The sequence below is a fragment of the Polypterus senegalus genome, chromosome 4 (assembly GCF_016835505.1).
Source record: "Polypterus senegalus isolate Bchr_013 chromosome 4, ASM1683550v1, whole genome shotgun sequence".
Taxonomy (NCBI): domain Eukaryota; kingdom Metazoa; phylum Chordata; class Cladistia; order Polypteriformes; family Polypteridae; genus Polypterus; species Polypterus senegalus.
The window spans coordinates 27,227,966-27,242,165 of NC_053157.1; the positions used below are offsets into that span (position 1 = coordinate 27,227,966).

The following is a 14,200-nucleotide window of genomic DNA, read 5'->3' on the forward strand; positions in this document are numbered from 1 at the left end:
ATGTAGTATATATGTTTTCAGTTATAGACAAAATGCAGTGGTGTATGGCACATACCTTTCTACAGGTACAGTAAAACCATAACAATCAGAGGTCATACACAATGAAGGAAATTAATCAGACAGTAAAAGAGAAGGTAAGACCTACAGTCATAGAGCAGAGGATACATGAGCATTTTTTCTGTTAATATTTCCTATTTTGATTATGTATAAGTGTGTGATTTTTTTTCTTCATCAAGCCTTGCTCCTTCATGATGTAAATAGATTTAATGTGTAGTTTAAATATTGCCCTCTTTATTTAAGTGATTGGCATGTCACAGTGTGTCTTGCTATCAAGCATTATAGTACAGCAAGGCAGTTAAATTTCCCATGCCAAATTATAGTTAATTCAATCATTGGTAAGATTGCTTTGTTTATACTCTTAGCATAAGTTAATGAAACAGTGGTTCATCGTTGACTTCTCTGCTATAATTCATAATGCCCCTGGCCTTACTATCTTGTTTCAAGGTTAAAGAAAATGTAGTTTTCATAATTATTTCTCTTCAAATTATACTTTGTTAGCATGATGAATTCTATCATTGCAAAATTCAAAAGTTTCTTGTCCTATGTATTCAAATTAATATTGCTTTAAGACATTTTTTACCTTATACACTTAATCTATAAAAAAGATTTTTATAGTAGTACTGTAGAGTAATTTAACAAAATAAGGTTAAAATGGCTGCCTATCCAAAATCATATTACAGTAGATTTACATCAAGCTAAAACCATTTCAGCTTTAGATTGAAGAGAAATAAATCGGTTTATTTCCTAGAAGTATATACTTTGTGTTTTTCTTTTTTAATTGTTTACGAAATAATGTGATAGAAATGGAGAATGCACATAGTAGAATGACATCATTTAAAATGATTTGAAATAAAAGATTTGAAAAACAGGTTTCTAATGTACTAGTATACTTTATCGTTCCATCAGCCTAAATGCTTTTTTTCCCTTCTTCTAGCATGGTTGTTAATTTTGTTACACTTGTAAACTTTGGTCAATCTATAAGTGCTTTCAGTAATAAAACTAAACTCTGTTAATTGATCAGCAGTCCGCTGCATCGTTTAGATTTAACAATAATATAATTTTCTCCTTTTTATAAATTAGTTGCAGACTCCTTAAAAGTTGCTCAAGGGACACACTTTAATTATTGTTTATCTTGTTCACGTGTCAACCAAATCATTTTCATGTTCTTTTTGAAAATATGATGCAGAATTTTTTGCATGATAGTTTTTGAGGAATTAAAAAGCTAATCCGTTTTGCCTAGATTCTAATTGGGGTTTAACTGAGATGTACAATGTATTACAGTGTAGCTCAATTTGCCCCACACTCCAGTGGACCACTCTTTGTACACTGTAATGAGTGCACTTGTTTTCCATTTTTAGCAAACTTAGATTTCAGAAACGGCAAAAAGAGAGGAAATATACTTTAGTAAAAGCTGTTAAATAAAACTAATTCAAATAAAATAAATATGGAAAAATACTGACTTGGTCGCAATGTTTACTTACTAAAAATTAAATTGTTGAAGTTTTATTTCAGATTTATTACATATGAACTGTAAATCACTTTGACCTGTTAATCAGATATTTACATTTTTCCACATCTTTCTAATTTATCTTTGGTGCTTTGCTTAAATTTCAAATTCCAGGTATAACCATTTGTCTTATTTACAGAAACATTTTTTTCTTATTATAAATTCTGAAAGGAGAGTGTTATTTTATAGAGAGAGGCTGATCCCAGACTTAAGAGTTCCTTGTTTATATTTTATTTTTATGTTGTCTTTTTAAATATTATTTTATGTTTTATTTAGTAATTACCTTATATTGTCTTCTGTTTATATATTTGTAGTGGCTCATTGCCCTTTATATGTTGAAACTAGAGGGTGGGGCCATCTGATGGTACAGCTGGGGAGACGGCCCAGTAACTCAGTAATTGTTGTTATTAATGCTTCTTTGTTTTGGCTCACTATTTTGTATTTATGTGATATTTGACAGCTTCTGTGGTTAATGGATAATTTGCTCTGATTAAGAAAATGATTTTGGGCTTCTGGGTTTTTTTTTTAATTAGCCTTTAGTTGAGTTCTTGTATCCAAACCTTTTTTTCATATTGATTGTGTCAGCGTTGCTTTTGATGTTTCTCTTTTTAATATTACATGCTTTTATTCAACTTGCCCTGTCTTGTTTGTCTGGGTCAAATTTTGCAATCAATTTTTACCCACTTTTACCAAACTGATTTCCTTCAAACTTTGCATGCACGCTAATCTCTGGTGACAATCCAATATTTCATAAGTTTTGAACTGGGATCTTTACGTTAATTACGCCAAATTTAAATTTCTCATTTCCTTATATTATACTTTTAGCAAATATCACATATACAGAGTTAGTCAAAATTATGTTAACACTAATGGTACTGCTATGTATATGCTTATATACAATTTTTGTGTACAGTTTATGTGCCACATATGATACATGTGATGAACATGATAGCGAACAGGTTGAGACATTCCTGTAAATCATCATGCACATATTAAGTATGTTTTGTGAATAAATTGTTTCTGACATTCAAATGTTAACATAATTTTGACTCACCCTGTATATTTTAGCCAACACAGATATATAAAAAATCAGCGATGTTAATCAAGTGGTTAGCGTGTTGGACTTTCAATTAAATGGTTCAAGGCCAATGTAACAAATAAAAAAATATATATCATTTTGATTAATCAATATTGAAGTTTTGTCAAATTACTTCAGTATGACAGTTAAGCAGCATTGGTCAAGTGGTTAGTGTGTTGGACGTTTAATCAAATGTTTGATGGTTCAAGGTCAATTTACTCAAAATATTTTTTTTTTCATTCTACCAATTTTTCATAATTTATATACAAAATTTTACGAAATACTCTTTCAGTGATTTGGTGAAATTGGCTCAGTGGATAAGAAAGGTTGAAAGTTCAGTTCTAAAATAGATAAACACATTTACAGTACTTCACACGTGTAAGGTTTCAGCATGGTTAGGATTTTCTGAAGTGAGAGAGAAATTAACATGAATGAATGTTACGTTTTGTAAGGTATCGTAGGTTTGATTCATCTCTGTCACTAATACAATTTCTGTCAAATCACCTTCCCACACAAGTTGAGGTTTTTGTAATGTGCCATAGACTGTGTGACATTAGGGTTGCTAAAAATATATTAAAAAACAGGGTTGGGGCTATTTACGAATTCAAATTGAAGTGGAATGCCAGGAAACAGAATTGAATTCAAATAAATTCCAATAAATTCCACTTTATAAGATAATTTGACTTGAGTTCCTAAATAGTCTACACTACATTAAATATTATGAATCACATAAATCATAATCATATATCAGAAATACAGGAGTAATCAAATCACAAATCACTGTTATAAATAAGAACTGAAATATGAAATTCTCATTTAAATGTGTCACTGCATATTAATGTCCCTTACATTTTCTTAAATTAGATTAAAACAGTGTTTTCCAGAATTCCATGCAAGTTTCATGATCTATAAGTAGTACTAGGGTGTTGTACCGTGTTAGCCATTATGAATGTAGAGAAAAGCCCAGCAAAATGACACCTTTTATTGGCTAACTAGTGTCATTTTGCTTGGCTTTCCTCCACATGACTCTATAAGTATAAATGAAAGCCAGTTAGGGCCCATGTTGAAAGTGCGAGATTGGAGATTTTCGATGAGTTTGTTTGGAAAGATTTTGATTGACTTTGGATTGCTCAAATTGCATGTCAGCATCTAGTTATTGCTGCCTCATCTGCTTCTTTTCAATATTTTTTACAAGATATTTAGGCCTGAGAGATGCAATCTTAGTGATACCAAATTTCAGGAAAAGTTGGTTGTTTTATGCAATAAAAAGTTAATATATGTGAATGAAATACATACTGTACTATTTTTCATACATTATTTAGCATTTGTAAGGCACCATGAATAAAGTTTGCATGTATGTCGCTACATGTAATCCCAAATAAATGCTCAGAAACGGCAATAAATGGATTTCGGCAGAATTCCATTTGAGTTTCCTGTAGTTGTTGCTGAATTTCCAATTCCAGTTAATTTTCCTTGTTTGAATTTGAAATGTTGACTTCATTCCTGAACTGACCTCAACCCTGTTGACAGAGATGGCAACAAGTGCATTATATGCAAGTACACCTAAAATGAGAAAATCTTTTTATTATAGCATTTACAATACTAATTTGCAGAACAGCATTTATAAAACCTTAATGCAACAAATGTTTCTGAATTAAAATAATATCGAAGGCAGTTTGCCTTTCCCAAATTTTTTTAGTAATTATTGGTATAGTGAGTAAAATTATGAACTGTACCCTTTCTTGGTATAGTGAGTGAAATTATGAACTGTACCCTTTCTAAGTGTTGCATGACAACCTTTGAGACAATGTTTTGGAGAGGCTATATAAAAAAATGTTAGTTTCAGCTGTATATAAAAGTGGGGATTCTCTGCTTTGTAGCAATATATATATGGCAGCTTTGTTTTCACTAAATACGTAGCCCAGTGCATCTACTATATTCTTTGACAATCTGTTTGTAAGATTTGTCTTCTTTCAGAAGAGCCCTACCACTAGCTTCTGAACTTGTCAATCCAGCTTTTTCATTATACAAAGCACTGCTTGTCTTTTTGACTTGCTTACTTCCTCTCCAGTGGAGGGGAAGTAGAGAAACCCCAAACAAAGATCTGCCAACATATCAAAAAAGTTTTATAACATAGAACATCAAATGGCTAGATCAGTTTTAAACATCACAGTGTCTCCTTTTTAGGCAGGTTGTCATGTTAGTTGGCTGGTTGCAGACTTATTCTGAGTTCAGTGGATGCATGTGGTAGCATATTTTGACAGGTAAACCTTTGGCTTGTAATATTGTAACAATTGAGGAGTGAGCAGGAGTAGAGTTCTGGAGTAGATTGTTCAATAAATATCAGTGAGATGGAGAAGCCCATTTATTTTATTACTAAAAGATGTTTGCATGAGGCAGTGGTGATGTTTGAATAATTTTTGTGGTGAACAGCACTGCAGTTACAATTGGCACAATAATTTGCACATACAGGCTATACATGGATGCAGTTACATTTATACAGATGTTCTGGTTTTCTTTTTTTCTTCTGAAAGAGAGGGAATTTTCAAGATATTTTTGTTTTACTGTAACATTGTAGCAGGGCATGGATTATAATTATACAGTGGAACCTCAGTTCACGAACGTCTCAGTACACGTACAACTCGGTTCACGACCAAAAAGTTTGCCAAACTTTTGCCTCGGTTCCTGACCACACACTCGGTATACGAACAAGCCAGTTTCCCTTTCGGTTTGTGCGCGCCAATGATTTCCGCATGTGTTGCATTGTTCTCGGTCAGATGTTAGTGCCTGCCTGCGCGTGCGTGCGTACCTGCCTGCCTGCTTGCTTGCGCGTGCGTGCCTGCCTGCCCACCTGCCTGCCTGCAAAAGAAACCCAAGAAATCGCAACAGAGAAAACCCCATGAAGGAAAACATCCCTCCATCGCGGAGCTGGACTTTACCTCAAAACTGTAACCTCCTCTCCACCCAGTTCCTCCTCACTTCACGCCAGAAAACTCATGCAAGGTTAGTTTTCTTGGTGGTTTATAGAGTTTGTATTACGGAGTTCAAAAGGTAATATTTCATTTAGAGAGAGAGAGAGAGAGAGAGAGAAAGAGAGAGAGAGGGGAGGCGGGGGCAGGTGGATGCTTGCTGCTGAGAGAGAGAACTCAAGCATGCTGCTGAGGGAGGGGAGTGGGTTAGGGAGGGCAGGTGGATGCTTGCTGCTGAGAGAGAGAGAGAGAGAACCTGCCCACTCGTGCAGGGAGCCTGGGTGTTTTGTGTCAGTGTTATTCAATGTTTTTACATTAGTTTACTATTACACTGTGCATGTATATTTACATACAGTTCGTACGGTCTGGAACGGATTCATTGTATTTACATACAATCCTTTGGGGGAAATTGCTTCGGTTCACGGCCAACTCGGTTTACGAGTTTTGGATTGAATTATGGTCGTGAACTGAGGTTCCACTGTATGTGTTTTACATTCAATGAAATAAGCTATGTTTTAAATGGCATTTCTTTTGTTTTGTTAACCCTTCACACTAAACCTTTAACACACTTGTTTTTCAGGTTGCTGCATGTAGTAGTACCATACATTAACTCAATTTCTTTATCATCTAGTTGTACTTTTTATGACTACCAACAAATGCCAGTCTGTTCTAACATCTAAGTTTTAAGCACAGCAATTTTTATTAACGAACAAACCCCAATTAAAACCAATTCAGAGTTTTAAGGGATCAGAAACTTTCCTGGCAACACTTTGTGCCAGGAATAAAACAGTCCTGGACAGGTCTCACACATCCACAGTCTCATTCTCACAATGATATTTTTGGAGTCTGTAGTTATCCTAACCTACACATCTTTGACAGTGTGGAAGGGTATCCAGAGAAAAATCCACAGACACAGGAGAACATACAAACTTGACACAGACAACGTCTGGGTGTGAAACTTGAACCCAAGACATGGGATCTGTAAAATGGCAGTATTAAAGACTGCATTACTGTATTCCCCTGAAGAAAACACAGTAATAAACATGAGAAAGTAGCATCTGGGATTATGTTTTTAATTGCTGGGTATTTCTACTCTTAGCCTAATATAACTACATCTTCATGGTTTTTGTTTACAAGTAAGGAACTGTTGAAATATCTACTGTCCCATCACAGCCATAAAAGGAATAATAAGGTGTGCTTCTGATATACCTCTTTCAGTACCATTGTTAGATTGAGTTGAGTCACTGCAGCATAAGTAATGTCAACCTCCAGTGATGCCTTTAATGAACCATCTGTTTCCATATAAAGGACCATTTTTGTGTGGCTCTTTTTTTTTGGAGAGTTTGATAAGGCTGTCACTGTTAAAAGTATTTAAATCCTCACCGAGTTTTTGCTTCCTGTTCTTGATACACTCTTGTCTACAAGTCTTGCACTCACTAACATATTATGCTCCAAGTATTTGTATCTTTAGAGTATTATGTACTGTATGAGGCTTTCATTGGTTGAGCAGACAACTTCATGAGAAGCGCAGTTAGACCTCAGAATAGCTACTTGGTTTGATACCAACTGCCCTCAACCATTTTGTTAACTTTCCTAATATATATGTATTAGTGTTACCCATTAACATTTCATCTGAAGTACATTTTCCTCAAAGCATTTTAGGGGTGGAATTTTCATATGTTTAAAGATAAAAGTAGTTGTGCAAATCTGTATTAAGATAGTACTAGTAACCATAATCACATAAGATACCAGTGGACATTTGATTTATTGTCTTACAGACCTGTCACATTCTTTTGTCTTAATAAACCATATCATCTGATATTACAGGTTAAAAATAAACTTTAAGTGACTTTACCTCTTTCTACCAGCATCCTTTCCTGGGACTAGAGATTTCCCGCTTTTATTCATTTTTGATATTTTAAGCTAATTGCCCATGCTTAGTGAAGTTATAGGGTAGATGTACTTGTATTCTGGCATTATGAAGCAATGGAAATTACTCCCTACATTTCAAGTTTCTATTTTGTTTAAGTGCTGGATTAGATTTAAGCATATTTTGCATTTTAAACCACTTTGTTAGGGTGTGTTGGGTCTGTGCTTGATTAATTTCATATTTGATCAAAATGTAATAATATACAAAGATCTTTCAAGATTCAGTACAGCACAGAAATTGATGATGACTTTATTCTTAACTTTTACTTCTAATTTAAAAACGTTAGTTATGAAAAAAGCAAATAGATAATATTGAACTTTTATGGCAGCAGTGTTACCTTCTCAATAAATTGATTGTGATTTCAAAGAATGGTTTAACAGTGCAAGGAAATATGTTTTTTTGTTAGTTGATCAACATATTTTTTAGAATCCACTGCAAAAAATGTCTGGATAATGTGCTGCCTTAAAAAATGTCAGAAAAATCATGATGTAGACATTTTCCTGTTAATGTTTTAGACATGTTGAGGTTAATATTATTTTTCATTAATATTTTTCATCCAGTTGTGCAGCTCATTTTTATTTTAAATATTTTAGTAATTTTTATTGTTACCAGTACTTGGTTCAGTATTGTTTATTATTATTTATAAACTGATTAAGAGCAAGTTGGCTTTTACCCTAGCAACTCCTTAGTTAGTGTTCTATGTACATATACTCTAAATAATATAAATATTTACTACGTACATGTGAATAATAAATATTCCGTAAATCTTTACTACTTGCATGAAAGCTGTTCCTCAGTTTTTGTTTGTTAATTTAGATCGCCTGTGTCAGCATCATAGGTACTTTTGAACCACAGGATTGAAGTAATTTTTATTGTAGTATCCTGTTTCCATGACAACTGGCAGCAGATAATTGTATTGTTGTCATGGTTACTGTGAAAATCTAGCAGTCTTTAAAAAAAAAAAAAGTGTAAGTGTTAATAAAGCTAAATACAATAACAGGTAGATAAATATAGATTTAAAAATTTAAATGCATCTTTGTTTGAAAGTCACCTTCACTCTGCTGCTATTGTCTTGTTCTCTCACACACAGCATTGCCAGATATGGGTTGGTTATGGCTTTCAGTTTAAATTTAGAGGGCTGTTATTGCATGCATTTGTATGTTCTGAGCTGTATTTCACTTTTCTTTTGATGATCATCACCAGTATATCTCTAGTCTCCTATTAACAAACAAGATACAATTTTTCAGTCCTGAAAGAATATGGTTCATTTTATGTGAATTAAAAATATAACACATTTGGATTTAGTGCTGTAATATAATATATTTAAAACGTTGGAGCCCTTTAAACTGCTAATAGATTAATTTATACACTTTTGTTTTCATTTGCTAGAATTTCAAAGATATTTAAGGTATTCACCTTCTTTCAATTAGCCTTTTTATAGGTCAAAATAAGTAAAATTGTCTTAATATCAGTCTATATTTCTGTATGTTGGACTTCAAGTTGCAGTGGTTTTTGTTGTAGTTTATTATAGTGCATAAGACAAGGCTTTACTTGATTGGCTTTGCACAAATAAATTCATTTCAATTGGAATGTGCATGCATTTTCCATTATAATTTGGTAATATTCCATTTTAAGTAATTGTTAACCTGTTCATGACAAATGATTTATTTACAGCATTTTTTCCCAAAGTCTTGCACATTTGTTTTAGAGCATACTGTGACATATGATATCATGGAGGAAGCCAAATGTAATCTAGCATAGTTTGTGGCATGTTGCTTTTAACTAAAATTTATATGACATGCCAAAATATTTTTAAGTACGTGTGTGTGCTTAAAATAAAAATTAAAAATAAAAATATGTCCTTTAAACTGAATATTTTGCACATCAAGAGTTCAACCCAGTTACTCTTGGGTGCCATTTCATTATGAGTTTTTTTTTTTATTTTAAACCAAGTAAAGTCTTAATTTTCTAAAGACTACTTTTTAAAGAATCTAGTAGACATTTCCATTACACTCTTAATTTGTAAATGGATCAAGGTGTTTACTTCAAATGACAAATATTTTAGTTTTTTGCTCACTTGCTTCTTGTGGAAAACATAGCCTATAAATTCCTACAGTTGTTATAGAATCATTTTGTAAAATTCTTGGAGGTTACTAAGAGGCTTATGTGTATAACGATTGTATGGTTTATACCTTTTGCTTTAGCTATTCAACAAATTATTTTAGTTTTGTTATTTACTTAAGCTTGAAGGCTCAATTTCAAATAGACAAAGAACAGAAGTGTTCAAAGATCAGGGGTGCTGGGATAGGTTTAATTTTAATGTATCAGGAGGCTCTACATGTACTTGCAACTGGTGTGCACCACAACCTTGATATATCATCATAGGCATATTTATCTAGGTTGTCTGCATATTGTTTAGTTAAAAGGAGCCCGCTAATTTACTTGGCACAATGCATGTTCTGAAAGCTTCACTTAATTTATTTTGCAGTTTCAGTTTCAGGATACTTCTCTGCAATCACCTCCTGATTTCTTGAATACTTTTAGTTCTTTATTTTGTAGCTTGTATAATGATGAATAATTATAAATTATATAGGTATGCAGTACTGTGTAAAGTAAAAACATGTTAGATTATTTTCTGGCCTACGTATGCTATCAGAAAAAGCTCTAGATAGGTTGAGACTCTTCAATCTTTTTGAGTTAATAACTTAATGCTATCATTTTTTTTGATTCTGGCAACATTGTCTATCAGTCAACATCACAAAAAATGCTGGTAAGTCGTGATTTTAAAAAAGTAAGCTCTTGGACTGCTGCACTTCTTTAATTATTTAATTCATATGTGAGCCTGCTAAGATTCCTTTAAGTCACATGATGGATTCAGTCTCCTTGCTGTACCCCGTGTACCAGTGGACCAGCTGCTTGTTTTGGGGAGTAGTGTTGAGAAAGGTGATTTGTAATGTAATTAAATACAAAAAAATAAGGTTATTTAAGGGGTGAAGCAGCTGGCTGTATCCCCCCCCCCTTCCTTTCCCCTCACTCCTGCTACACAGCTTGGCCACTTTTATACAGTTTGTTTGTATTAAAACAAATATGCATGCTCTTGGGCTGTTCTGCATTTTGTGAAAAAATTACAACACATTAACACTATCAGCAAAATAAAATTATACATACATTTTTTTACAAGAGTAAATCATTTTAAAAGTAATTATATATCCATGATGTAGTAAAATAGGTTCAGTCACCTTAAAAAGTAATCAGTTTGGGTTTATTAGTTTTCTAGGTTGCATACTGGTATTTGAGAGTAATAATGTTGTTTGTTTTCCCCCTCTTCACTGCCTAATATGGTAATTGAGTATTGAATTTCATACTAACATCTTCCTCTAATACTTGAAAAAAATAGCAAAATATTTGGGTAGTGTAAACAGTGTTTACTTCATGTTTTCACTAAGACATTTAAAGCAGTGTAATAAAATCACAGAAAACATTGAAATCCTTAAACACAAAGCTGCATGCCTTTTGGGTTATAAATTATTTACCCCAATGTTTCTTGTAATATTAATTCACACTACAGCTGACTCAGTTTAACATGGGTGTGGCATATTCAAGTAATTCCTTGTGATCTTGTTTAAAATAAGTTCTAAGTAAACTGTTCAGGAGGATAGACACATTGCATCAGGGCTGCGTAAACAAACCCAAATAAATCCTTACCAATGAATTATTGTGAGAAGTCCATGTAATAAATTGTCACTTATTTATATTTACTTGAAAACTTGGGGTGCCCTATCTTATTTCCTTTTTTCTTTTAACTTATTAATTTTTATTCATTCATAAACATAAAAATGCATTCTTCTTTTGGATATAGAAACCAGGTTAAGCCAGAATTATTGTTTTTTCTTTCTTTCTTTGGCTTACCCAAAATAAAAGGGGCGAAATGCAAATGTCACATCATAATTGTGAGCATTTCTGAACATGTCTTAATATTTTAGAATATCACTTTTTTGGCTTCTTAACTTATGTCTAAGTATAAATTAAGGCCTAGATTAATTTATAGTAAAATAAGATCTAGTAAATGAGTGCAATTGAATATAAAACATAACAGAATTATGAATTGTTAGAGCACATTTGCAAGGAATAACCAAATATAAAATTTGATCTGTGCCTTCAAGTGTTCTTTTCTTTTCAGATTCACTTGGGACATATATGAGGAGTGGAAAGTAGTAAATAGAAACAGTGTAGTGAGTGTAATGTCTACCACAACAGTAAAGCCAGGAGTAGGGCCAAGGAAGTACATTCTGTACCTAAAGCTGTGCAGATTGGATGGTGGATTATTAGTTCAAGCCAGTTCAATAAAGAAATTATATGAAGCCATTCTAGTATTTTGTTAAGTTAATTGTTGAAAGTAGTTTGTGCCTTTTATTCTTTATTTGCATTCCTTTATATTTTATTAATATCAGTACCATTCAGAACAATGACTTAACATGGTCTTGTTTGCTATACAGTTACGCTTAGTCCTTAAGGTGTTCATCTTAAATGTCTACAGCACTTTTTACAAAATATTCAAATCAAATGTTATACTTTAACACTCAGATCACAGCATGTTTTTTTATATATCTATCAGCATATGCATATTTTGTTTTTGTGGTTTTGTTTCGTTTGTGTTTGTCTCTGAAATAAATATTTTTGGTTTGCTGGAAGATTTTGTTGTAGTTTAAAGTTTTGAGAAGAGTTTGCCCTTTTCATGCTATCTGTACACTCAAAATTGATCTGTATACTTAAAAAAAATAAATAAATAAAAATTAAAGGCTTTTAGGGGTATTGACACAATGAATGAGGAGACCATTGTCCTCTACAAATATATTTTTATGTGCAGTTTCAGACTGTTTCAAGACCAAAAAGATAAGTGTTTTTTATATTTTGTTCATCACTCTTATGTTTTTCATGGCTGTTTTTTTCCTCTGGTAGTGAGGGAATCAAAAGATACTACTGTTTTTTTTTTTTGGTTTTTTTTTGTTACTTTGTAATACTACCTGTTTTCTCTTTCAGTCTACACCTCTGCATCTAGCTGCTGGATATAACAGAGTGAGAATCGTTCAGCTCCTTCTGCAGCATGGTGCTGATGTTCATGCTAAAGATAAAGGGTATATTTTTTAGATGCTTTTTATTCTATCACTTTTAAAAACTGTTTTTAGAAGATAAGACTTGTGACCACATGAGACATGTTTCATAAGACCGTGGATATGCCTTGATACACTTCTGTCCAGGTCATTGTAGGTATATTTTCATCTGTCATAGTGATTATTTAGTGCAGGTTGAGTATCCCTAATACCAAATGCTTGAATTTCAGAGTTTGGAATGTTTGCATATGCATAGTGAGATGTCTTGGGGACACCCTTGATCAAATAGGGAAATGCAGCCAAATCAGCTAAATAACGACTCACACGTATAATAAATAATATCACTGGGCCATTATTATAATGTACATTGACGTAAAACCATAGTAAACCTTAAAAGTGATGAATATGATGTATACAGTAGACTGTATTTTAAGAGGGACATTGTGTGTTTGTACTAAAGAACTTTTTTGGTTTTCATCAGTTTATATCAGCTACCTGTTGTCACCTCTCAGAGAACTGGCCAACAGGTTTAGGAATATCTCGGCCAATCTTAACTCTCTTATGCCCACTGTGCTGAAAGTCATTAAATGACAGATGTGGCACTGCGTTCAGTTTTTGAGTGGTGTCGGTGTGCATACGTAAAACATAACATTTTTTTGCCAATATAAAAAGGCTACCTGCAGCAGTTTATGATATTCCTAATATATTTGGAGCAATTTACTGAATAATACTACATTAAGGGCAGCTAGTGTGAATGATGCTGCTGGTGTTAACTGTAAGCAGATGCAAATCCATTAACACAATTAAGCTGCAATTTTAATGGTGTCGCTCAGCATTTTTGAACCTCTGCACAGGTGTTATTGTGTCGCTTTATGCGGGACTAAGTTCATTAACTGTGTTTTGTTGCTTAGGGGCACTCGATGCTTCATGGGAAACAAAACACCAAAGCCAACATACACAAGTATTTCTGATCATGTGTTGTTGCTTCATGGCACCCTGAAAGAATAAATCCATTTTGGATCTTCATATCTGTTACTCACATTCACTTTTTGCCATCTGTATTATTTCACACACAAATCCAAACAAAGTTTTATAAAAGAGACCCCTTGGTGTTGAAATTTCCATTTGTAGGGTCATGTCCAACATCTTGGATTTTGAAATTTCGAATTAGGGATACACAGCCTGTATAATAAAGCTCTAATATGTATACCATTATTTGTTTATTTTCCTCTAAACCATTTTAATATACATACTGGTTAATTCATTTCACATGTCGTACAGTGCATCTGGAAAGTATTCACAGCGCATCACTTTTTCCACATTTTGTTATGTTACAGCCTTATTTCAAATTCCTCAGAATTCTACACACAACACCCCATAATGACAACGTGAAAAAATTTTACTTGAGGTTTTTGCAAATTTATTAAAAATAAAAAAACTGAGAAATCACATATACATAAGTATTCACAGCCTTTGCTCAATACTTTGTCGATGCGCCTTTGGCAGCAATTACAGTCTCAAGTCTTTTTGAAGGTGTGCCAAGCT

At 33.1% G+C, this 14,200-nt stretch overlaps 1 protein-coding gene across 2 annotated transcripts in view; it reads left to right on the plus strand.

The window, feature by feature from the left end:
* Positions 1-14,200, plus strand: part of tnksa (tankyrase, TRF1-interacting ankyrin-related ADP-ribose polymerase a) — a 171,755-nt gene that overhangs the window by 100,928 nt on the left and 56,627 nt on the right. The window contains exons 6-7 of one of the 2 annotated variants that reach the window (XM_039750375.1): positions 10,294-10,314; positions 12,585-12,679. In XM_039750375.1, the coding sequence (XP_039606309.1) occupies positions 10,294-10,314; positions 12,585-12,679 (116 nt within the window). The remainder of the gene's footprint in view (positions 1-10,293; positions 10,315-12,584; positions 12,680-14,200) is intronic. The other variant, XM_039750376.1, reaches the window with a different exon arrangement.